The 27602-nt window shown below is 42.3% G+C and overlaps 1 protein-coding gene across 1 annotated transcript in view; it reads right to left on the bottom strand.

The window, feature by feature from the left end:
- The window catches only part of slit3 (slit homolog 3 (Drosophila)), a 232868-nt gene that overhangs the window by 119785 nt on the left and 85481 nt on the right, over positions 1–27602 (bottom strand). Inside the window, exon 5 of the mRNA XM_086100527.1 lies at positions 623–694. Within this exon, the coding sequence (XP_085956653.1) occupies positions 623–694 (72 nt within the window). The remainder of the gene's footprint in view (positions 1–622; positions 695–27602) is intronic.

Below are 27602 nucleotides of genomic sequence, written 5' to 3'. Positions count from 1 at the left end.
GAAAATGTGTTGAAAAGCTTTCACACATGCAAAAAAAAAAATGCGCAAAATCTGTGACGGTAAGTGCTCAGACAGAGAGATTGTTTTTATGTCTCCACTCGGGCTGAATAATTTTGAAAATACTGTTATTGTGCTTGTGATAATATGCAGTCTTTTTTTTTCCCAAGGTCCTCTTCCCATGTACTTTTTTAACAAGCAATAATAATATTATAACATTGCCTGAACAGTTATTAAAGAACTGATGATGGTAAAAGTTTGACTTACATTTTTTTTTTGTATTTTCCTTTTCCAATGTGCCGAAGCAGATTATGTTCAACATCATTGTACCTTTTATGATGTACAACATCATCATTCCTGTCATAAGGAGTTGTTTATAAAAGCTACATAGAAATATTTCATCCCCCAAAAATCAAGTTACCATTCCGCTGAAGTGAAAATATTTGAGTTGCCTTAAAAATACACTCGACACCGTTTTCCCCATGTTGAGAATGTCACATTTGATGTTAGCATACATCAAGCCATAAAAGTCACACGTGTTTGTCCTGGCCCGGCCATCCATGTGCAGGTTTTGTGAAATAATAAAAATAACATGACAGGAAGTCATGGGAATATTTGCACTTACAGGTTCTTGACGCTGGTGATTCCTCTGAAGGCTTTCCTCGGCACCGCCTGGATCTGGTTCTCGCTCAGGTCTCTGGAGGGAAAGAGAAAGCCAAGGCTATAAGTTCCCAATGGTGAAGCAAACCACAAGCAGTTGGTGACACAAGGCCAAGGGAACAAAGAAACAGATGGGATGGAATGACATTTATGATGACATGCAAATAGCCTCAAAGACCAAAGATCGAATTGAAATGGATACTGCTGGATGTATGTGACTGTGTAGCTTGTCCATGGTAGGGTGAAAAAAAAGGGGAAAAAAACACATTCCCCTGCCATTTTTTTAAGCCCTTGCTGATTTTTATTTTCCACGTTGACTTCGGCTCAGCGCATCCGACTTATGGCATGTGTAATGAATATGTACACTCTATGAGTCAGAACAATTGTGATATGACGCAACGGGCGGCCGTTAACTGCATTGGCGAGACGACAGCAGCCAGGGCACAATGAGATGAGACAAAAGGGAAAAAGAAATGCTTCGGATGAGCTAATTGTCTGTAGTCGGCCTTCGGCCGATCTATTTGTCATACTTTCAGCTACTGCATCTACATATATGGGAAGAACCACTGGCTGTTCCTGGAACAGAAATACCCGAGTACAGTAATGGAAAAAGGCTCTCATCAGTTTATTTTGATTGGCGTAATTGAAGATCTGTATTTTGTATTCCATTAGTTGCTGTAACTATTCTCTACTGCTGTTGTATTGATTTGGAGGTATACCCGCATTTGTGTGAAATGTATCCACGTGCACATTATATGCAGAGGAATAAAAATCATCCCGATCCAGTGATTCAATTGAGTGAGTGTACAAAACTCAAAGAAAAAAAGAAAAAATAAGAAATCAGTGCTTTCACTCGTAGACCATTATTGGAACATATTACATGACTGACTGAACGAATTCACATCACTTGGCCATGAAGCTAAAAATTGAGCTCAGATGTATCCTGTTTCAATGGGTTATCTATCCAGGGGTCCAGCTAAGTTCCATTGATTGGACATGATTTGGAAAATACATTCCTGGCGATACAAGGTCTCACAATTGACGGAACATTGAGCACAAACCAAGCTGACATTGACAGCAGTACTACTACTACCAGCATACAGTAAGTGTCTGGCTCTTGTGGTTGCCGAGTACGCACAGTGGCTGTCACTGTGATAAAGGTTGAAAAACGTTGGCAGTTTGGATGAAAACCGTTTCTTTTCCTCTCCACTAGGTTACAACAAATCCGCTCTATTTTCCTCAGGAGGTGCCAACAGGTTCGTTTTGCTAATTGCTATTCTCTCTCCTGAATCAATTCTACACAGGCAGAGTATGAAGGCAGACTCATCCATTGCATGAGAGGAGTCCTTTTTTAGAATAAAGGGGACACATTTTGAGAAACGCATTTCATTTTTTATTTTTGGGTGGCTTGCATACAAATGATCTCTGGAGTCCCTTTCCGTTTTTTTGTCCTTTTTGGTGGCTTGTATACAAATGATCTCTGGAGTCCCTGCCCACCTATCGACTGCGAAATTAAACAACAAAGTTTGTCTTTGCTTTACTTTGGAGTCAGCCGGCTCCCCTTTAAATACCTCCAGTTGCTCCAAAATGTGGTCCTTTGCTTCTTAACCGCAGCATGTAAGAGGGAGCATCTAACTCTGGCCTCCCTCCACTGGCTACCACTGAACATATGACTTGGGCCCTTATTTTAATGCCTTATTTCTTTTTATTGTTTTAACTTTGTAACTGTTTTAATGTTCATGTACGTTATGTTCAATTGGTATGTTCGTATGCGAGCTTCACTTGGGAGAGAATTTGGTCGAACAAAAGGATTTCTTTTGGGGGGCGGGAGGGGGGTTGTTGTGGTTTTGGATGTTTCCCTCTCTGGCTGCTTGTTTTGTTTGACGCGTCCCACTTGGCTGATGAGGAGAATGAATGTGCATCAAAGTCGAATGTGTCGGTCGGAAAACGCGCTCACGCAGGCGGCATGGATGACAAGCTGGAATGGAATCGTGTTGTTTTATTGTGCAGCTCGGTCGGGATATATTGCATATGTTCATTCTACTGGTTTTTGACTCATTTACACCGAGGTGGTTTTCTTTCTTGTCTTCTGCCTGTCATTTTGACCGAGCAAATAGAAACATACATTCCGAGCTCTGTGGCTTTCTATTATCCGTCACCCGGGCATTGTTTATCTGCTTTAATAACTGTACGAACACATCTATCATGGGTGGTGGTTTTTTTTCCCCGTGATTTGCAGCTCGCTGTGGAACAAAATACAATCAGGAGAAAGAAACAGACATGATAAGTTGCATTACAATACAGAGGATTTCTGTGTACAATAATTAAAAGCTTTGTTTAGAATCCATCATGTTTTTGTATTGTCTACAAAAGCCCTTCAAAATCCCGGGTAGTGTCGCCGGAGTCAAGCAGATTTTAGCGTGCTATGCCAAGAACCCAATGGATTTTGAGCTGCGGTCATAAAGTTATTGCGCGATGGCAACGCGACCGCTTTTCAGCCCAATCTCCTTCAGATGTTCAGATTGCATGGCCCCATGCCGAGAACCGGATCGATTCAGGATGATGGATGATCCCAGATTGCTGGGGGCTATAAAACTGTCTTTTGGGGACGCAGACATTTTCCGAATTTTCCCCCAACAGCAGGACCAAAGCGATCCGATAAGCAAGGATGCATGGATATAACTTTTTTCAGACCAAGTGCTAGTAATTACTTTTGAGTACTTACCAATACTGAGCACTAATACCTTCAGAATGAATGCCATGATTTTCTTGCAATTTTGGTAAATCTGTATAAAATACTGTTCAAAACACAAACATTACTATTTGTTATATAATCATTCTACATAGGATTCAATGCAATGTGTGTTAAAGTGTTTTTTATTTAAAGGTTCATACATTTTAGCAAGGATCATGGAAGTCTACACACAATTATTCTTTTGCGGGCCATATAAAATGATGTGATGGGCCTGATCTGGCCCACGGGCCTTGAGTTTGACACATGAATCTATCACACTAAAGGTGTGTGTTTGTTAGATTAACTACACATCTGTTATTCTCCAGAGGCAAGGCCATTTTATTCATAGCTCATTTCTTCCATTAGGCAACCGAATGTGCTTCAGACGCAAAATCACAACTGTGAATAGCATCCCCGCACCTCCCAAAAAACCCTCGCTAAAGAATGTTACTAAAAATTATGAAAAGAATGTACATTGACAACAATCAAATGCATTAAAAGCAAAATGTTCTAAAATGATTGACAGAAAGAGGTTGGGGGGAGTTTTAACCTCAGTTTAAAAGCATTTAAACTTAGGCTGACTTCACTTCTTTAGGCAGCTTATTCCATTTGTGTGCAGCATAACAGAGAAATGCTGCTTCACCATGTTTGCCTTTGAAATCTGGGCTCCACTAATATACCTGAGTGTGCAGATCTCAAAGCCCTACTGGGTTTATATTCCCTTACCATTTCTTTCATGTATTCATGTTTGTGTTGTCGTCTTGTGTTGTCATATTTATTGTGTATGAAATGCTGCTATCAGGAGTCGTAGTGTTATAGAACTGTTACAGTTCGGGAATATTCAGAACCCCTAAAATACACTATATATACATTTTACCACAATACATGAAAATTGATGAGGTTTTAGACATGAAGAGGCCACCAAAAACATTTGATGCCTGCGAAAAAGATCAGTGCGATGATAGCATCTTCAAGAACCAACAGTGCTACTTTTGAACACTTAGATGTGTATTGTGTCCTCGTGTAAACAGCTCTCTCTCCTCTCCTCTCATCTCATCATGACTTCATACCTGCTGAGCTTTGAGCACAGAGAAGGCCATCTGCAACAAGAGGCTGAACCCTGAGCCCCTGAAAAGGACACCGGCTGATAGACCAGACACACAAACACACAAGGATTACTTGGCTTATGTGTGGGCTGTGAAGTCTCTTCACCTGCGATTTGCCACTATGTTTCAATTTGCTCTTCTGCGCTGACACCAAATGGAGGGGACAAAGTCAACATATCCAGATTCAGCCTGGCAAGCCAGTATGACGTGCAATCAATTCTTCCCATAGCGGGCTAAAGTACTCACATTGTTGGAGGAGAAAAAAAAAACTAGATGTGAACTCACAATTTCAAGGCGAAAATTGTTTTTATGATGAGCATTTCAACAATCCATCCATCCATCCATTTTCCGATCTGCTTCATCCTCACAAGGGTCAAGGGTGATACTGGAGCATATCCCAGCTGTCTTCTGGCAGTAGGCGGGGGACACCCTGAATCGGTCGGCAGCCAATCGCAGGGCACACAGAGACGAACAACCATTCACGCTCATAAGCACACCTAGGGACACTTTAGTGTTCAATCAGCCTGCCACGCATGTTTTTGGAATGTAGGAGGAAATCGGAGTACCTGGAGAAAACCCACGCAGGCACGAAGAGAGCATGCAAACTCCACACAGGGAGGCCAGCGTTAGAATCGAACCCTGCACCTCTGCACTGTGAGGTCGACGAGCTAACCACTGGACTGCCGCATTTTAACGATATGTTTTCGATTATGCTGTTGTGAAATTTGGCTTTGCCGCATTTCACTTCATATAAATAATAGTCAGCAAAACTAATTGTCCCTCGCACTGTCCCCCAGAATTAAGTAAATCAACTCAGCAAGTCGTTTTGGCACAAATGACTTGGATGTTTCACTCTGCTAAAATTGTTGTCATGAATATCAACAATATATTTTAAAGTTGTTCCAAGTTTTTTTGTCTTTTTTTTTTAACAGCACACTCTGTACCTAATAGAATATTTGTTTTTAAAAAAAGTGTGACTAGAAGTATGACTACTGATTAAATTCCTCTACTTAAGTAAAGGATGGACAGACTGGATGCAATATGGAAATTTCTTTTACTGAAAGTACACTTGCCTATCACTGCATCTCTCGATTTACCATTTCCTAACCGTTAATTTTTTTTCATTTTTTGAAGAAAATTATTTTCTGGAAGTTGTACGATTGTGCAGTGAAATGTCATCAAAGAATTATTCAAGACTTTTTAGTATTTTATTTTTTAAATTAGCCTCTGAATTGCTCAATGTATATTATCTTAGAATATCTTTTTAAAAAAAACGAAGAAAATTTGACTAAATGCCAAACAAAACACCCAAATAGAAATGCTTTTAGGTTTGAACTTCTCCTTCTCTGTTGTGTGGAAAGCAATTGTCGTTCGTACTTTAGACCTTCTGCCGTGGTTTTTTTTACCTCATCTGTTTGAAAGGTGCAAAGGTTTGGCACATGTGTGTGCATTTGCTCCCAGCGAACACATCCAACATATTAACTTCCATTATTCATGTGAAGATAATAATAACAGCTGGTAGGTCGACCCTACGTCACCGAGGATATTACTGTTAACCCCCTGCAGACAGTGACACGCAGCAAACACACTCGCACGTCGTGCAAGTTTAACACTGTGTGTGTGTGCGTGTGTGTGTGTGTCTCACTGCATCAATGTTAGTCCATTTGTGTTCATAAACACACAAAGTGGGCTTGAGATATAAACTGGATACACCCTCAGGCTTGTTGACAAAAGAAATATGAACCTGTTTGATCCTATACATCCAAACGCATTACAGAGGTCTCAAGATGACAGAGAAGCTAAGTTGTCTATGCATGGACATAAATATATTAGGGGTGCAACAAAAACCGATTTGGAATCGGAAAATCACTGATTCAAGTGAACCATAAAATTGGATTGAGTATCTAATTGTGTTTTAATCAAGAGAAACCCCCATACGTGTATACATCCATCCAGCCATTTTCTGATCTGCTTTATCCTCACAAGGGTCACGTGGGGTGCTGGAGCCTATCCCAGCTGTCTTTGGGCAGTAGCTGGAGGACATCCTCAACCGCTTGCCAGCCAATGGCATGGCACACAGAGTCGAATAACCATCCGCGCTCACACTCACACCGAGGAACAATTTGGAGTGTTCAATCAGCCTGCCATGCATGTTTTTGGAATGTGGGAGGAAACCGGAGTACTGGGAGAAGACCCACACAGACACGAGGAGTACCGGTACATGCAAACTCCACACAGGAGGGCCGGAGACAGAATCGAACCCTGCACCGCTGCACCAAGATGAGGCGGACGTGCTAACCCATAGGTGTCAAACTCAGGTCCTGGAGGGCCGCTGTCCTGCATGTTTTCCAAGTCTCCCTGTTGCAACACACCTGATTCAAATGATCAGATCATCAGCAAGCTCTGCGGAAGCCTGACATTGAACCTTGTGAGTTTAACGATAAAGACAGCGGCGACACTTGGCTCTGCTCCGGGGGAAGCCATGAAGATGAGATGAAGAAAGGGAAGGGAACTCTGGGAATGTCGCCTGTGAAATCTGAGCCCCTTTCAAATGGAAGCCTTGCTCGTCCTACCCGCCCTTCATCTTCTTCCAGTCTCCCCTTCCCTCCCTGGGGGGCTGTAACCGCATTTTATACTCTTCCATAAAGACAGTAATAAATATTGACTGCTGGCCAGCTCAAAGTGGTCCTTACTTTCGAAGCTGCCTGGTGAAGGCTAAAAGTGGTCGTGGGTCCAAACTACGATGCAACGCTTTGCTGAGTGAGAAATCTAGGCCTGTTTGTTTTGACGCAAAGCAGACCTACAGTACATGCTTGAAATGAAGTAAAACGCATGAAATCTGATCAATTCCCGCAGCACAAGTGATGATCACAGCAAAATGCTCTGGAGTCACAGGATAATGAGTAGAATCTCCGATGCAGATGTAAACGATTCTGAATCGATACATGAATCCTCCTCACGTCTCTGACTGACAATGAATACATGTTTAAATCCAGTAATTGCAATGTAATTCAAAACCCAAACCACACGAGAGAAAATATGAGGACATGACTTTAAAATCTTGATCCGACGCATCACCTTTCTGCAATCAACATTTTGCCAGTGTGATAGCACTGCTTTATTGAGCCTAAATTTGCAGATCAATGACCAAACCTGCTGTGTTTTGTCAATAATTTCAATACAGACAATTGAAACACCACTGTTGGCTTGTAAAAGTAATTGGTGGTACAACAAGGACTACGGGAAGTATTGCCTAAATTCCTTGGAAGTATTTGGGTGATGAACAAAAACACGTGAGGAGTTAGTACTTCAGAGAGGTCCAGGAACCTTTTAGGGAGGGGTTCTGCATCTGATTGGATGAGTACCCACCACATTTGTTTTGAAAAGCTGTTCTCGGACTAGCTGTTGTTTTGATTTGACATTTTTGCAAGTTGGGCACAAAAAAGTAAGACACAAGGAGGCACAAGAACCTCTTAGTTTCAGAAATTACACTCCACTCAAAAGTACTGGAACGGTACACTAAAACATTTGGACTTGACATCCAGGGGCGTAACCAGAAAATTGGCCAAGGGTGGTCGGTCGTACATGTGTGCGTGTCATTGTTTATCATACGATGCATAAGTCAGGGTTTCATGAAAAAATTCACACGTCCAGAACGATACCTATCACACTCAAAATCAAGCAGAAGTAAAGCTAAGCAATAATAAAGTTTGCTGAGCTTACTTCATGAGATAATGCCACTCTCTTTGCTGTTGCTTTTTTGTTGAAACTCAAAGCCTACTTCCATCTCATGCTGACTGTTTCGCTAGGTAACAGCCAATCAGAGTGCTCGTCACAGACAGCCAACTCCATTTTGCGTACTATGATCAATGGCTCATTAATTCAAATCAATTCACATCTAAAAATCACACAAATCTCTTCTTCACAATTCTAAATGCTGCATTTTACTTGTTCCTGCTTGTATTATGAATGTGTTGGGCAGGATATGTCGGATACGACGTATATGTGTGCATTTTATTTGATGAAATCACAACTCTGGATGGTATGATAAACAATGACTTCTCGGCCCTGGTTGTGGTGTTTATTTTATGGCTATGGTGTTGAAGAAATTATTTTGATTGATATTTATTGTAAGACATGTATGTATGCTCTTTAGGCATATTCTTTTCGTACTTGCATTCAGACCAATTGAAAATCTGTTCTTTAAATGTGCCGTTAATACAATTAAACTTGTGGCAGAGTATTAAAGGGTCTATGAATACTGCATCTATGGAAAAATGGCAGGAAAATCACAAATGTCAAAAATTTCCCCGAGATATGGGGGTGCCCAGAGAGTAACAAGGGGTGGCCTTGGACAAGAGAGCAACATTTCAGGTTTACTTCCAGATACTGACATCTGGTTTGGATACACAACGATGCTCAGTTGCAGACTTGGAGTTTTGCCTGTAAAAGAGGAGTTCAAACGCAAAAGCAGACATATGTTCTTTTTTTTTTGGTGAACATATATATATATATATATATATATATAGATATAGATATACAGGGCAGCCCGGTAGTCCAGTGGTTAGCACGTCGACTTCACAGTGCAGAGGTACCGGGTTCAATTCCAGCTCCGGCCTCCCTGTGTGGAGTTTGCATGTTCTCCCCGGGCCCGCGTGGGTTTTCTCCGGGTACTCCGGTTTCCTCCCGCATTCCAAAAACATGCATGGCAGGCTGATTGAACTCTCTAGAATTGTCCCTAGGTGTGAATGTGAGCGTGGATGGTTGTTTGTCTCTGTGTGCCCTGCGATTGGCTGGCAACCGATTCAGGGTGTCCCCCGCCTAACGCCCGAAGACAGCTGGGATAGGCTCCAGCGTCCCCCGCGACCCTAGTGAGGATTAAGCGGTTCGGAAAATGGATGGATGGATATAGATATACAGTAGATATAGAAAAATGAGAGAGAGATCGCGAGCTAGATAGAGCGCTCGCTCGATCGCTAGATAGATGGATACATAGATAGATAGATGCTGTTTTAAATGAATACAAAGTAAGCAATGAGGAGGCTGATTTGTAAAATGAAAACAAACAAAAACTCTTTTGAAGTACATATCCTTGCCAACAGTCGTTTGCGCGTATGTCGACTATCTTCGACTGAAGATAACGAGCCACTTAAATATTTTGTGCCAGAGTCAGAAAGAAGAATTAAAAGAAAAATGACTTCCTGTCTGTGAGAGTTTGCCATAAAGCTTGTCCTCTGTGTTATGTAGGACACACTGAATGGCCTGCCTTCTTCAGCTTCTTTCATTTCTCGAGATTTGTCATGATTCGCTCCAGTGTGTGCCCTTGCTTCCTCTGGTAGCGGCCACCCTGCACATAACAACCCCTCCCACCCACTGTGATTTAATTAAGTGGCTGCTTTCCGAATAAAAATATGGCTCCCTCTATTGATCATGGCGGATGGAAGCTGACAGGCCGGGCTCGCTGGGACGGCCGCTTTCCTAACTCACTCTATTGTATGGATCTGTGCGCGCGCATGCACGTGAATCATCAGGGAGCTGTAGCATCTAAATCAAACTAAGCATTCTCAAAAGCTCTCCTGGGCTCCTGCAAATCCCTTAGACACTCACAAACACACACACACCTGGACAGACAATCTCACACACACCACACACACACATTCCTTTGAAACACACCTTACATCAGCATTGTAAATAGACACTGTCTGCACTTTTCCCTTGCCTGCATGTGTCTCTGCGCCCATCGCTCCATGTAAGGCTGTAAGTATCTATTAGCTTTTGTCAATGCTGTAATTAAATTGGACAGCTTAATGCAATTCTCTGTGATCCATAGGCCTTTATGGTTATAAAAGCTTTTCTGGCCCCCAGCCAGAAACGGGACACTCACTAAAATTTAGATGCCTTACAAGCTGGGACAAAAGAAATTTATTGTCAGAGGGTTGAGGTGCACACGCCGCTGTTTGTGATGGGTTAATCCGCTGGCACATTCTGTACGTGACGCTATTTTGTTACGATACTTTTTCATATTGGCAGTGCTGTATGTGGGATGAAGTGATATTGCAGGGATCCACTTGCCTCAAGTGCTTTGGCCTAAATGCCACTCGAGCCTCTTGATCAGTCCCATTTGGACCAAATGAGACTGGTTGGCTAGCATGAACTTAATAAGCTAATAAAAACATTGTAAAAATATGATGACATAATCTAAAGAGTAGCGATGAATATTCATCATGGATAGCCTGGAAATGCTGTTTAAAATGTTGATGCCATGTTTCTGACACCATGAAATGGTATTGTCAAAAATGCTTTGCAATTTAGCACGATTCCCAATGGAAATCATTGTGGGCTAATTTCATGGTTTAAACTGGAAAAATAGGCAAGACAGCTTTCATTTATATTACACATTTCATTCACTAATTAACTCAAAGTGTTACACATAATTTACAATACTAAATGTAAAAGGCATTTACAACAAATGAGGACCCTAAAACAATACCATCAATACCATCTAACACAGTGGTTCTGGACCTTGTTAGAGGTATGGAACCCAATCAGTTCAAATGCTCATTCACCGAACCCTTCATTAGTGAAAAATAAAGATTATTTTTTTTTTTATAAATTGAAGATTTAATTGTACACAAAATGAACCAGCCAGTGATGGCCAAGCGGGCGTGTTATAACTAATTTAATCAGAATCAGAATAATCTTTCTTGGCCAAGTATGTAGAACACACAAGGAATTTGTCTCCAGTAGTACAGGCTACACTAGTATCATCAATAACAATGTTGACATGTTGAGTCGGGTGTGTCTTAATCTCCATGGCTGGCAGAGGCTCCGTCGAACCCCTGAGACTGATTCACCGAACCCCTCGGGTTCGATCGAACCCAGGTTAAGAACCACTGATCTAACACCATCATGGTTAAAACAAATGGCTTACAGATGATTTAATTTTTTTAAAAAGTGCATCGGTTTACATGTGGTGAAGACTCCCTGCAACCTCCACTAACATCCCAGGCTAAACTTAGCACCCCCCAGACGTACAAAGATGTCAGTCCAAAGATGGGCAACTGGTGCCGTGAACTGCGGGTGGACCCTCAATTCAAAGAAAAAAAGAAAGGAAAATTGTGGAGTGTGGATTAAAAACTTCTTCGACATTGGACCCTTGCACGTGTGGAAAATATCAAGGCTGTTGGTTGGTCGACTCGTCAAGTCTTTCTAAACTAGGAGGAAAACCTTGAGGAGCAGTTACACCGACTACTTCACGGGTTTCGCCTTTCGCGTTTTTTTTACGGAACGTAACCCCCGCGATAAATGAGGCTTCACTAAACATCTAATGAGGAAGAGAGTGGTCCTATGTGTTTCCCTCGTACTGGTGATGACAACTTGTGGCCCTCTCCATCATTTAAGTCGCCTATCTCTGCGTTTGCCCCTCAGCCAAGAGATATGACTTCAACATACTTTGACACCGATTACTTGGCATTTCATCCACAATGTACTTCAGACATTCAAAAGTGCAATACCTAGAAGCATCCATAATCAAAACAGTTGACGACATTCAAAAGCAAAGCAGAAAAACGACTTTGCCATGAGCCGAGATTTTGTGGTATCGTACCGAATCGTTGAATTTGTGAATATCCATCCATCCATTTTCCGAACCGCTTAATCCTCACTAGGGTTGTGGGGGGTGCTGGAGCCTATCCCAGCTGTCTTCAGGCAGTAGGCGGGGGACACCCTGAATCGGTTGCCAGCCAATCGCAGGGCACACAGAGACAAACAACCATCCACGCTCACATTCACACCTAGGGGCAATTTTAGAGAATTCAATCAGCCTGCCATGCATGCTTTTGCAATGTGGGAGGAAACCGGAGTACCCGGAGAAAACCCACGCAGGCCCGGGGAGAACATGCAAACCCCACACAGGGAGGCCGGAGCTGGAATTTGTGAATAGCAAATCGCAAATACGTTGGGAGTTCACTGCATATATTAATATATATAAAATCACTGGACAAAAGAGTGGAGTGAGAGTACATGGTAAGGCAGGAGGAAAGGTTGTGGGGGGGTTGAGATGTAGTCAAGGGGGTTAAGAAGTGTGTGTGTGTGTGGGTGTGTGTGTAGAATAAAGAAGCTGAGTGAGGGGTTTTAGCTTTATAAGCATCTGGGGAGCACCTTATCATCCATAAATAACCCAGGGCAAATTAGCAGATTGCACAGAAGGAGGGGGCAGCAGGGGGGGTGCGGGTCATATATGCACACGTGTGTGCGTGTCTTGATGAGCATCTACGTATGCATGGTGCTGAAAATAAATGAACCGCGCACGCTGGCTGTATGTTTATTAGACGTGTTCTGCAGTTTCGCGACCACCACGCTCACCTTTGAGGATTTCTCGGTGTTGCGAATGTTCTGATGCGTCTCTCAGCGGGTCTTGGTGTTGTCAAGGTTACCGAGGGCCATTTCAGTAGAAGGCCAATTATTATTATTATTATTTTGTGCACAGAAAACAGAAGGAGCAGCACAAGTTGTCCTGGTATTGTTTGTAAGTTTGTAGTGTTTGCTTTCAATCATCATGTAACGAAGGAAACAGCCAATGTTATGTTTTTGTTACAGATGGCCAGCATTAACAGCATTAGAAATGACTAAGGATGGACAGATACTGCCTTTTTTTTTTAATTACTATTTACATCGCACAATCTCAAGTGCCAATACTTGATAATGGTATTTGTTGTTCAATTGTGATCAAAAAATACTTATCAGAGTCATCCTGGCATCTTAAAAGTAACTGCACAAGCCAACGATAAACATTGCTTCCTCCCGGAAGGTATACATGTCAGGATGTTGATATAGTATCGGTGCTTTGTATCGGTGAATGTTTATGTGTATTGATAACTTCCAGATGCACAGTATCGGCACCAATACTGGTATTGGAACATCTTTCGAAGTCACAATTTCTAAAATTTCTTCATTTCAGCAATGTGCCATGTTGGTTCTTATGTTTGAGATTCTGTGTCCTTTGTAAATTGGCCGATTGGAAGGCAAGATGCCAAAAAGAGGTGATTAGCATTTGCTCTACGTCAAGTGGAGTAGTCAAGTCAACTATTAATCGACGAATCGGTTCAACTGCGATCACATATATTGACAAGTGTAATTCTCCACTTGGCTGATGAAGTGCTGCTTGCCATCAGACTTTGGACTTTCTGAGTGTAAATAACCGCTTGGCTAACCACAACACCCTCGAGCTGCCTCTGGCCGTCAAGACTTTACGGGCTTTCATTATTGAGCACTTTTTCCTGGTCTGCAAAATCGTCCTATTATGAAGACACTTAGGATTTGTTTTAAATTGGGGGAAAAATGTCTACTTTGAATATCCAGGGCCTTGTTATTCTCATTTTTCGCACATGTGCACAAGGAAACCCCTTTATATCATAATCTTACACAATTCAACAAGATTTTTACGAATGGTTCATGTGCTCGAAATCCCCCAAGGTGAAATATAGCGATCGTGATGGCTAACAAGCGTCCGCTGTCAACCTGCCTGCTCGAAGAGTAGCCGGCTAATTCCACTGACAGTCTTCTTCTTACTCTACTTCTACTACTTTTTCTTCCAGCACGGCTGACAGTCCGTCTGCTTGAATGAGAGCTGGAGCGAGGGATGCCATGGATTTGAAACAGCAGGATGGAGAAAGAGAATGGAATTAAGAAAGGAAGAGAGATACTACTCGCTTGTGTGTGTGTGTGTGTGTATGTGTGTGGTTGCTATGCTGTCTCCAGGTTCTAATCTCTTTAGTGAGCCCCATGATCCAGTTAGGAACACTGAGTGGCTAATGTCAGGGCTAACTGGATGAGAGGGCTTGTGTGTGTGTGTGTGTGTGTGTGTGTGTGTGTGTGTGTGTGTGTGTGTGTGTGTGTGTGTGTGTGTGTGAGCGCATCCATATCCTATATTAAAACTTATGTTATGCTCCAATGAATGGGATTACATTTCTGATCTAATTTGTGCACGTGTGTGTGTAAAGCAGCAGTGGGCATTAAGGTGGATGGATTAGATTGAGTGCATCCAGATTTTGAACGCACGTGTGTGTGTGTGTGTGTGTGTGTGTGTGTGTGTGTGTGTGTGTGTGTGTGTGTGTGTGTGTGTGTGTGTGTGTGTGTGTGCGTGCGTGTGTGTGTGTGTGTGTGTGTGAGTGAGTGAGTGAGTGCGTGCGAGTGAGTGAGTGCGTGCGTGCGTTTAGCATGCTCTGTTTATTATCTGTGGTCGGAGATAAGCAGACAGGTGCAGGAAACACATCCTTAATTCATCAGCCAGGTCGAGTGTGGGTTAGATGAAAGGGTCGGTACTGGTTATATAGCTTCACGACAACCTATAACATCAATTGACCAAAAATGTGATTCATAAGTGCGGAACAGCGAGGGGAATAAATTACATTCAGCGTTGGATTCTCTTATCATTTCCGCAAGATATTACAAATGAAGCAGTAAATTGTGGGCATTTCTCTACCTAGACAAGCTTATTATGGGTCTTCTCTTATGACTCAGGGACTGCGAATTGTGTGGTTGTTGGAATATTGAGAAATTTCACATTTCAATTGAGCCAAATGTGAGAGGAATGGAAGAAAGACTGCCTTTCAGTCGGTCGCCATAATCAACCACGTAGGTAATAATCGCACAAAACTGGAATGCGAGTGTGAAATTTCACTACTCTTGATATTTTGTAAATAGAAAACACTAACTTTTTACTTTAAAATAAGCAATCGACTAATCACAAACAGTGCCACAAGTCATGTACACAGACAATGTAACAGTACACACAGTCATACACTTTTTATACTCTGAACATATATTATTGCTGTACTGATTAGCTGAGAGGAGTTGAGCTTTCTCAATGACCAGTACATCCATCTGTCTTATACTGTCCCCAGGTGGCCAAGGAACAAAATCAGCCACCGTATTAATTTATTTTCTTCATCATTCAATTTCTATGGCCATTGCTTACAAATTACTGCATATACGGCTTCAATATAAGCCAATGACTAACACGTTTCAGTTAATAAAAAAAGAGGCTCAAGCCTCTATGCTATCTCCTGCAAGGTTTAAGCATTACTGACAACAACAAAAACATCCATCCATCCATTTTCCAATCCGTTTATCCTCACAAGGGTCGGGGGGCATGCTGGAGCCTATCCCAGCCGTCTTCGGGCAGTAGCCAGGGGACACCCTGAACTCACATTCACACCTAGGGACAATTTTGAGAGTTCAATCAGCCCGCCATGCATGTTTTTGGAATGTGGGAGGAAACCGGAGTAGATGGAGAAAACCCACGTAGGCCCTGGGAGAACATGCAAACTCCACACAGGGAGGCCAGAGCTGGAATTGAACCCGGTACCTTTGCACTGTGAGGTAGATGTGCTAACCACTGGACCACTGGGCCGCCCCAAAAAAAAACAAAAAACCCCCCAAAAAAGTCGTTTCTATAACGCTCACATCCCCTACGTGCACAGCATGACTACGAAAGTCTGAGCATTAGAGCCCTCAGTATTACATTTCTTTTTAATATTATTACCGTAATTCAATTGGCATTTTGGAGAAATGCGGTTTGAAATCATTATTACAAGACAAACACAAAGTGGCATTCAGTATTCACTGAAAAAGTCATGTTCTTGCTCTGAATTATGACAATATGTATACGAATGCATATCTTGGAATAATATGAGTTACTCCACTAGGCACGGGCATGAAATATATGACATATGCGCCACTGCCTGTCAATTTATGCCGGCAAATGTGCTCCAAGCTGTCGCGACGTGATGAAAATGGACTTTGCCATCAGCACTTTTGTCACAGAGGGTAAAAGGACAACTAAACACCCCCGAACACTGTAATAAATTATGAGGCTCTGACACGATGCGAATGAGGAGCACTCACAAGTAATGGCCGCCCGCTCATAAGCGTGCATAAACATGAGCGACTCCCGCGTTTCTTTTCGACTATTCACATTTGTCTTCCTTGCGACCAGGTAAGAAATGACAGGAAAATAAATATATATTTTTTAAAAGTTCTTCACGAAAGAAAGGGAAAAAAAATGTATTACCCAAATTATTTTGCAGAACACCTCATCAAGAGCGGCCGCAACCCTTATTGGAATATGAAAATCCTTCATGCCCGAGGCAAGGATGGGAATAAAAGGATGGATGTGGACGGGATGAAATTGAACCCAATTCTGTCCTCCCCTTCTCCCTTTCAATCACGGTGGATCGTCGTGTCTGCTTCTCGGCCTGGACATAAGGCACGTTTGTGCATGTGCGTGTGTGTGCGTGTGCGTAGCATGTATAGAAGCTATGTGGTATGCTTGCAAGACCTGTAATGGGAGCCAGAAAAAAAAATCAGGCTGCCCTGCAGCATTATCACTAAATCTACTGTGCTAATGGAGAGGGTGGCGATGAGAGACGATGAAGAATAACAATGTACACGCGACCCTGTGATTACTTTTTTAGCCAGCTCGAGGACAAGAAAAAAAGTCAGCCTCGTGACTCAGCAAGAATGGAAAGATCAAGTGAATTGTTTTCACAATAGTTCATAGTTCTTTTTTTTTTTTTTTAATCAGATGGCTAAGAAAAGTTTTTCTTGACCAGTTAGCCTGAGGCTAATGCAGCTAGCATTCATTTGCAACAAAAGAGTAATGCTGAAATTAATTACATTTTCTTGTACACATAACCATCAATGATAAGTGGTGAGTTTAAATGCTGGTGCTAAAGTTGTCCTTCAATTCCAGAATGACCCACAACATGATGTGAGGCCAAATTTGAGTAACATGCGGTTTCAGGTATGTCACCGCACCACAGTGAAGTAGCACCGAATAACAGAAAAATCGTTTAAAAAAACGCGCTTTGATGTCAACTTCTGCAATCTTGTTGCCAAGTAACTATGTTGAAGTTGGTGGAGGAGCTTTCATTTACACGGGTCAAAGGTCTACTGTGAAGTAATGCTTTCGATAATACAAAACAATTTTATACGGTGTGTTTCACTACCAGGTGAAACAAAGCATTTAATACATAACATAAAAGAACAACATTGCAACAACAAAAGAAAGTGAAAACAGTTGATTAAAACACATTATTAATGATACTAGCAGATCTCCTGTAGACACCAGTAAACAATTGAACAGTGTCAGTCTCATATTGGGTCCAAAGCCAAAGACATGTCTTCAAAAGAATCTAAAAAATGGACTAACATTCAACGAAGGTCATTCCAGACAGCCACAGAAAAGGCTCAATCCCCTCTGAGGCTCCGCTGAGTCCTCAGCGGCTCAAGTAGTGTCTGGTCCGCAGACCGGGCAGGTGCATAAGGGGTGAAGGACATCAGAGAGGTAAGCTAGGGCAAAGCCCTTTAGAGATTTGAAAACAAAACTAAGTATGCCCTGGGAGCCAGTGAAGGGAAGCCAGAATTGGGCTTATGTGTTCCCTCTTACGAGCTCCAGTTGGGAGCCAAGCAGCAGCATTTTGGACAAACTGGAGATGCTTTCGGGAGGACTGTCTGATCTCAAAAATAATGTGCATTGCAGTAATTTAGCCAAGTTGTAACAAAGGCATGGATTACTGTTTCCAAATGCTGCTTAGCTAGTGGCCTAAGGTGAGAGACGCAGGATTTTAACAATAGCACCGATTTGCCGGTCCAATTTTAAATCACCGTCCAATTTAAAACCCAAGTTCGAGACGGTGAAGTGAAGGCTGGAGCTTCACACAGGCCATAGCGCTGTTGAATATTGAAGTCGCGCTTTGGTGCCATGTTGTGGAATACTTGGTTTTCAATAATTGTGTCAGGACTCTGTTGCCATCCCCCGTGCGGCAACTCTGTATTTAGCTTGTGATGAGTTGATGGTAGCAACGCAGCTGTCCCCCTGGGGCGCATTTAGTCCAGTGGAGCCACCTGAACTAAGTCACCTCCTCACAACCGGGTGGCCCTCTCACTGTCTGGCAAACACTTGTCACATCGCTTCCCATTGTTCCTAATCAGCCACATGACTCAACGTGGATGTGATCACGTCAGTTTGTAAACACAATCTCGCGGGTGGAGGTACAAGCTCAGGCGGCGGCAGTTAAGTATTACAAGATCCGGGCGGACCGTGAAAATGTGGTCAACAAAATGTTCTTTTCAAAGAGAGCTCAAACCACATGGATGTGACAACAGGATGCAGTGCGAGTTTCACTTTCATCTCTATATTATATTTGATTTAAACACACTGTAATGATAATTAAATGGAATGTGAAGACATTGGCAACATTTTTATTTCAATTTACAACACAGTTTTATTTTTGAGAATCACTTGTTAGGGTTACGTAAAAAAAAAAACCTTGAAAATGTTACCATTCTTATGCGTATGTGCCAACGGCGACATTCAGAAATCAGAATGCCATGATTAGACTTGTGGGGGCACATAGAACATTTTATCATACAATATTTTGACTCGACAAAGTTGGTCTTTGTTCTTGTAAAGACAACATTTTCCTTGACTGTTAACATGAATTTTTGTTTTGAAAATAAGACGTTTTAATAATTCTTGACAATGATTCTCAAAATGGTACGCTGGTCCCTTGTGGTAGGCAAAATATGTGCCTCTGTTGTATGAAGATTTTTATTCCAATATTTCTGCATTGATGAACTTTTTAGGGATATTTTTTTACTTCGCTTTTGTGTAGTACAGTTTAATAAAATCATTATATCAGTATACGTTTTCAATTTTCCGAAATTGAAAACCGAAGGAGCACTTAGACCTACTTTGTTACTGCACTGTACAATTTTTCTCGGTGGCACTCGGTATAAAAAGTTGGCAAACCTCTGTCCTTTGGCATCCTGAGTGCACACATGATAGTTGTTATGTTTAATTTGCTTTATTGGGTGATGAGGGCATCTCCGCTGATTAGCCAAATCAAAATGAAATTGCAGCTCTTCACTTGATGAGCTCATTACGAGTATTGATTGTGTCCAACAACGAAACGGCTCGACTCAAATTGAGCAGAGCTGCGCGTTGGGAGTGCACCCAGCAGGTGGGCTGCCTCCCGTCAGCCCTGCGCTGCACTTGTCACACCAACAATAGATGGCGCTGTGATGCTTCGATGGGTCACCACTGGCAACCACAGGTTGTAATTCTATTTCTTAGGTACACGTGATCTAATGCTGTCAAATAAGGACTTTAGGAAACGATAATATTGCTGAAGACTGATTTGATTTGACACTCGCAGGTAGGCAGTAATGTAACCGTAGAGAATAAGTTGATACGATTCTCCCCTTTTTCATTGTGTCCGGTACAAAGACGTCTGGAGGATGTCTGCTGTCTGGCCTCTTCCACACCTGTTACATGTCCTCTCTCAGCATGCTCTCAGCCTCCTGTCTGTCCGCGATGTCACCCTTTCACTCTCAGTTTTTTTAATCCCCAGCCCCCTACAAAGATGTCTGGCACACACTTGAAAGGTTCTGAGAATTATTATCCTCGCCTTAGCCAGCCTCTGAAGCCGACACGCTAACAGGCTACCAAGCGGCAAGTATGTGTCTGCGTGAGTGGGGGGTGAGAGAGAGAGAGAGAGAGAGCGAGAAAGAAATATATGAAACCAATGACCACATGCGTATAATGTACGCTCACAGGTCACAACAAAAGGAACACCAAGGTTCTGTGTATATGAAAAAAAAATGTTGACAAATGAATGGTTGTACAAGACTACAATGTGGCTCCTTAATTTTTTTCATCCCACTTATATAGGCCACAGCAAAAGTGTTCCACTAATTAGCGTGTCGGATATTTGTGCAAAATCTGGATATATTTGGTCAAAGTAGGAAATGGATTCATTGCGCTCGTGGAGGAGCTTCGAGGAGGAGATGCCTGCCAAGACACGAGCAAGTGATTTTCAGATCACTGAAGACTCTATTTGAGTGTAAGGCTAAACTCCAGAGGTGGAAAATGGCGGTCCAGAAAGTAACCATCATCCACACCATGCTAATGGTCTTCATAAACTTGTACCTCAAGGCACCATTGTACTTTGACTCACAACGTAAATGGATGCAAAGCGATCAGCTGTGTACAAAGGAGCATTTTCAAGGGTAAGGTGAGAACTAGAAGTGCAAAGCAAAGTCATATTTAGATTAAAACGACTAACTTTTTTTCACTTTCCCATAGAAAAAAAACCCACTACACGTTCACGTTCCTAGCCTCAAACCAGCGACTCAACCCACTGACGCGCATGTAAAAATAGCTGCCGGCGTTGGCCGGCGGCTTCGGAAAAATCAAGTCCTGTCGGGAAGTGGCGGCGGAGCTTTGATTTTTCCCGCCGCTCGCTCTGGCTGTGAATGCACCGCGGTCACCTCTTATTATTCTTTTCAAACGTGCCTATCGGGCATGTGGCTTCAGCCCTTGCCCCCCCCCCCCCCACCCCACCTCATATCCTGATGTCAGATGACATCACAACGCCATCAAGGATATACATTTGCATGGCTACTCCATCTTGAACTTTTGGCACAATATTTTTCTTTTTTCCTTTTCTTTCCTACAATGACTTGGCAGTTCCACGCGCTCTGTCAGCAGGATTCTAAAAACTACCAATCTCATTTTCACATCTTTGTACTGCACCAGAGCAGCGTGGGAAAGCTCAACATTGCAAAAACACAACATTACTATGCAGCAGCATTTCCCAAACTTTATTGAGCCAAGGCACATATTTAGCATTAGAAAAACCGCAGGGCTACAAAAATGTCACAAATATTGATGACCTCAGCTCAAGAAATGTCTTGCCACCCGTCGTCATATGGTACACTTAGACAACTGATTCGCTCAGTGCTCCACAAAGGGAATGACAAACATGTGATATTGTGTGGAATTGCTGACAGAGAGAGGCGGAGAGCAAGTGTTAGCATACGTACTGCCCCCCCGGCTCCGTGCCTGTACACTGGCGTCCACCCCGGTGGACAAGGTAGCCTTCGGGTAGGAGGATGTTTCCCGATTGCTGTTTGTGTTTAGGCACCAAACAGCAGTAGAGATTACTGTGGTGGTGGTCCTCTATTTTAAGAAGGGTGTGTTCCAACTTCCGGGGGTTCACACTCCTCAGTCGCCCTGGTCACATCTATTCAGGGGTGCTGGAGAGGAGGGTCTGTTGGGAAGTCTAATTTCAAATTTAGGAGGACCGGTGTGGTTTTCGTCTTGACCGTGGTGCTGTCGTCCTGCTCTACACCCTCAATAGCCCAACTTGGGAACAACCTCTAAGCCGTGTTGGGTGTGCCTTCAGGCTACGAACAGTCAACAGCCGACAACACTGCGGCTTTAGAATCCGCTTTGGGACCCAGTTGGAGGTTGCTCAACAGCAACAGCAAAACCGTCAACAAAGTCCTCCATGTTGTATGGGAGTTCGCCCAAACAGTCTACATGGTCAAATGCGATCCAAGTCCACAAAGAACATGTAGAGAAGGGATCTCGTGAGGGGTGCTCAGGGAGTACCAGATGCCCAAGTACAGGCTGTTGGGTCGCTGTCCAACCGGTCTTATTGTTTGGTCTGCATTGATGGCAGTAAATTAGATTCGACTCCAGTGAGGGCTGAACTTCACCAAGACTGCCCTTTGTCAATATCTGTTCATAGCCATTATGGACAGTTTCTAGGCAGAGTCAAGGCACTGAGGGGGTCCACTTTGGTGACCACAATATCCCCTCTCTGCTTTTTGCAGATGATGTGGTGCTGTTGGCTTCAAGCCACGATCTTCAACTCTCACTAGTGTGGTTCACCGCCGAGGGTGAATCGGTTAGGATGAGAAGCAGAACCATCGAATCTGAGACCATTGTACTCAAATCGGAAAAGGGAAGATTGCCCTCTCCAGAGTAGCAAAGAATTCCTGGTGAAGAAGGAGCTGAGGCAAAAGGCAAAGCTCTCAATTTACCTGTCAATCTACATTCATCCCCTCACCCGTGGTCACGAGATGCGGGTGGTGACTGAAAAAAAAACAAGATCTCCGATACAAGAGGACGAAATGAGTTTCCTTCACAGGGGGTCTGGACTTTCCCTTAGAGGTAGGGTGAGAAGCCTGGTCATCCGGCAGGGGCTCAGAGTTGAGCCTGTGCATCTTGTTAACCCTTCCATGCACAAATAACAATAAGCTACATCAGGATTTTTGCCCCAAGTGTATTTATTAGTCTTTGGGCATGAATACAAAAATAATGGCAGTGCATAGGAACACACATAAGGGTCCATTGTAGTGGTTGATGCACAATGGGGACATTAAGACTAATTAATATAAGAGAAAACACCATTTGAATAGCTGTCCACTCCAGTAACTGCTGTCCCCGAAAGGGTTAAAATGCCTCGTGAACGCCTCACTGCTGAAGTGTTCCGGCCACGTGCCCACTGTGAAGAGGCCCCGGGGACAACCCAGACACACTGGAGAGACTATCGCTCCTGTCTGGCTTGGGAACACCTCAGATTTTACATTTACAGTCCATGTTCATATTTTGAGATTTGTAGCGACTCGTCTTACTGGAGGGATGCAGTCCCCCTGCTGGACATGTAACAAACGTAACATGCTTTGGGTGTTGTCTCCCATTACCCCAAGATTGGACCGGCTCATTGAGGAGAAACAAGCAGAGGGCTTGACGACACCGTTCAGCAGAACGCCGAGTTTCATTTTCAATCAATTTTCATCATATCATAAATAGCATGATGCAGGTGTCCCGAATGTTGTGTCCAGTGAGCGAATGTCGCAGCATACCGATTAAGACTTGACACAGTGTGAGTTTAATGGATTCCTCACTTGGCAAAGGAACGTTGTTTTTCTACATACCAAGTTTGCCAATGGCCTGATCACATTTTCCTTCGAAACACGACAAATACGCTTGATTCCCGCAACACGCCACTGACACTCTGAAATAAACCGCTGACTGCTCAATCTTGAAATGTCGTCACCCTGCGCAAAGTGGACTATTTTATTGAACGCTAATACCTTCGGACACTCCGCCCTCTCTTGTACTTTCCCGTTAAAACACAACTCCTTGAACGTGCTCAGAGCAACAATTCCATGAGAGAAGATGTAAATAAACCCGGATCATTTTCTCGATTGTCTCCTCACGTGTGTGTGTGTGTGTGTGTGTTTACATTAGCAGTGCTTGTGCTGAGCTATGCAGTCTCTCGCACACAAACTCATTAAAATGGCTCATTTCACCCCACCCACCGGCGAACAGACACACATTGTATGATCGCACACGCAAATACACACATCCCGCGTGAACATGTCCCAGGGTGATTTAGTCTGCCGTCTGCTAATGTAATCATTTATTTGGCTTTTATTCCGCAGAGGCCTTTTTATTTCCTGCCATCAACCTTTAATAATGGACCATCATTTTTTTCTTTTTTTTCACATTTACATTAAATATAGAAGATACTGTTAAGATACGTATTAATCCAAGAAAAATATATTTCAAAATGAACTGCTGACCCTGAAAGCGTGTAGATGGAATTCAGTTCACTTTCATTTGATCTTATTTTATAGTAAAGCAGTGCTGGTGCCACTTGGAAAGCTCAATTGTACTTGCGTTGGATTTTTATGAATTTTAATTTGATGTAATCATGTCTCGTTTTGCTTTTTTTATACAAAATTGTTTGGCGAATTAGGTTTGGGTTTTGTCAATTTACTTGGTATTTTTTTAGGTGTGTTTTAAAATATGTTTTGCATTTATAAATTTTATATATATATATATACCTGTATATATACAGTATATACAGTACAGTATATATATATATAGACATTTTCTTTCACCATAGTAAACGTTTTTTTCTTTTCAAGTTTGCTTTTAAATGCGTAAATTCATTTGGACTTTTCTTCAAGTTTTATACACTTTTTAAAAGCCTTCCCTGTTGTAAATTTATTTTTAGAATTATTATTTTACTTTTGTCATTGATGTTACAATGGCTCATTCACATTACTTTCACATCGCGTGCAAACAGCATTTTATTATTGGGCTTGGGATTTTATTTCATTTTATTTGCCAATAAAGGTGTGGGTACCGCTTGCATTTTGGAAGTATATTTTCTTATGGCCATACTCTTGAAGTTACAGTTTTATTATCATTTGACTTTATTAAAATAGTGTTTTGATGTGATTTCAAATGTGCAAAAAGAATTATTTCCACTCCACCCTGCAGATGGTTGTGCTCTTTTCAAGGATTGTGTCCACTCAAAAGTTAATATTGGCCTACTAGGGGAAAAGTCCACTGGACGTGATATTGTACTTGGCCAATAAATTTTTAAGACCTTGATGGAAAATATTTTCTTTGCCGCATTTGTTCATTGAATGATGGTGTCAATCAATCGTACATACTATGTAGGCCTTCAGTTAAAAAGTGATTGGAAGAAAGAAGCACTAAAACCGCTGTTCTTGGTCCAACCTTTCCTCCATAATAACATGCAGCACCTCCAAGCTTGTGTTTAAAAAAAAAAAAAAAAATCTGGTTCCAGTTTGGGGCTGAGTCCAGTAGAGGCTGCGTGGCGGAAAGGGGATGTGAAAAACGCAACATATCCACAATCTCCTCCCACATTTTTTTTTTTTCAAAATGATTTGATAGAAAGGGCGGCCCGGTAGTCCAGTGGTTAGCACGTCGGCTTCACAGTGCAGAGGTACCGGGTTCGATTCCAGCTCCGGCCTCCCTGTGTGGAGTTTGCATGTTCTCCCCGGGCCTGCATGGGTTTTCTCCGGGTGCTCCGGTTTCCTCCCACATTCCAAAAACATGCATGTCAGGCTGATTGTACGCTCTAAATTGTCCCTAGGTGTGAGTGTGGGCGTGGATGGTTGTTCGTCTCTGTGTGCCCTGCGATTGGCTGGCAACTGATTCAGGGTGTCCCCCGCCTACTGCCCGGAGATGGCTGGGATAGGCTCCAGCACCCCCCGCGACCCTAGTGAGGATCAAGCGGTTTGGAAAATGGATGGATGGATTTGATAGAAAGTGTGGCTTCTTTACCCCCAACGTGTTTTTCATGTATGTAGTTAGCTGTGTTTACATAAGACCGCACTTTCAATGATTGGATCCGGTGGGACCAGATGGCCCAGTAGCAGTTAATCCGCAAAGGCTTGTAATATTCTTCAGTAAACATTTGCTTTGCATTTTTTCATAAAAGATAACTCTGCAGCCCATGGAGGACCTGATGTATTAAAAACATATTTCATAACTACAGTAATTCAACAGAAACCGTTTTAAACAAAATGAAATAAAATGTGTGAAAAAAAAATTGGTGCCATTTGGAGGGCTTGTAACCTCTAAAATAATTGTTAAATTTGTTTTGATTTAAGTTGTATTTCACTTTTTGAATTCTAAACATTTTTTGATGAGAATGTAGGACTCAACTTAGCTTAGTTGTATTTTACTTATTTGTTAAATTAGTTTTCAATTTCAAAGCCTGATTGAAGGTTGAACTAAAGTTAATTATATTTTATTTGGCATTTGTGATGTTACAATAATCAAAGTTTTAATTATCTTAGTTATAATTTTATTTTTCTACTTTTATTTCCATCAACAATATTACATAAAAAAACATTTAAAGTCACTCACAAAATTACCACGTGAGCTTTATTACAACACAACCTTAACTTTATTTTCATTTTATTCATTCATTTATTTAGTTATTTATTTTTGTGACGGTTGTAAGCACGTTTACTAAACCGAGTTGCATTGTGGGACACATTTGGCTGCGCGATCACAAACGAAAGCCGAGGCAAGAAAGCAAAAGAAAGAAAGCGGGTCCAAAAACATCAACGTGACCACACAGTGCTTCCATAAAGAAAAAAATAATAATTTGAGGCAGGACAGAGTTATTAACTGTTGATGGTCAGTAAATGGAGCAAATAAACATTGTTTTCAAGTTGTGTTTTCATATTAAAAGCCAATGAATGTCACAGGGTGTAATTATTTGTACCATTTTGCTCTTGATATTGATTTGACATTTAAAATTTTAATTACCATATTAGGACATTGGGATTTCCGCTCGACGGCAACGATATGCATCAGTACAGCTCATTAACGCAAATACGGGGCGCAGAGTGTCTCGTGCAAATTCAAGTTGTGACTGAGCAGGAATGATCAACTTGTTTGCTCTTTGCCACATGTACCTCGGAACCTCCCTTTTGTGATTTTTGGTTTTTTGTTTTGTAGTTAACTAACTTCAATGGGGAAATTTGAATCGATATCGAAAAATTAAGTTACAAATTTTGTCACCAAAGGAAGTAAAGCTTGAAGTCAGCTGTATGTGATTGGCTGGTGACCCGAATGAAATGTCCACCACCCAGTGAACGTTGCCTGACGGCTAACCTTCTGACACGCATAAATGTGCTGAAGTGCTAACAGGTGACGAGAAAGTAAGCAGTGGAACGGCTGTCGAGCCGACGCCGCCTCCGTTTCCCTCCCCTGGAGTAATTGTAACAACGTGCAACGCGTGATTTATGCAGGCCCCCACGGCTGCTTTGTTTTAGGCGCGACCTCCACCTTGCTGACACGCTGTCGACACCGACATTTGCCAAGAGGCGAGAATCGTCCACGCAAACTTGATCTAATAACGACATTGTGTGCTTATTATGTGACTTGTTATCGAGTGTTATGTGACTTGTCATGTCAGGAAGTTATCGAGTGTTCGGCATGGTGTTGTGCACTGGACGCCAAAAAGGTTTATATTGATCGCCTTCATGAAAACTTGAATCTCAACCCTTTCACGCACCAATAATGATAACCTGTAACCCGATAACATGACAAGCTGTCCACTGTAGCGGCCACTGTCCCTGAAAGGGTTATTCAACAAAGCGTGATTAGAAAAAAAAAGTTACATTTCAAACTGCGCAAACGAAAACTACTATGAAAAATAAATTGATTCAAGATATGATTTAGAGGGGAAAAAAAATGGATCTGAAGTGTGCGTGTACATGCATACAGTATGTGGAGAAAACGGTCCATAACTTCCACAAACACTCCACGCTCAACTTAGCACCAAGATAGAAAGTCTCTGAGTCGAGATGTATCACTTCAGTAGTCTTCCTCAACACAATTACTACTTTCCTACGACTCACTCAACAGCTCGCGTGCACACACGGGCGTACTCACTCAAACACTCTCGCTC

This window comes from Hippocampus guttulatus, chromosome 2 (assembly GCF_054856545.1).
Source record: "Hippocampus guttulatus isolate MCC_2025c chromosome 2, RoL_Hgut_1.0, whole genome shotgun sequence".
Classification (NCBI taxonomy): domain Eukaryota; kingdom Metazoa; phylum Chordata; class Actinopteri; order Syngnathiformes; family Syngnathidae; genus Hippocampus; species Hippocampus guttulatus.
The sequence above is the reverse complement of the archived record's forward strand: the minus strand, read 5'-3'. Positions and strand labels throughout refer to the sequence as shown.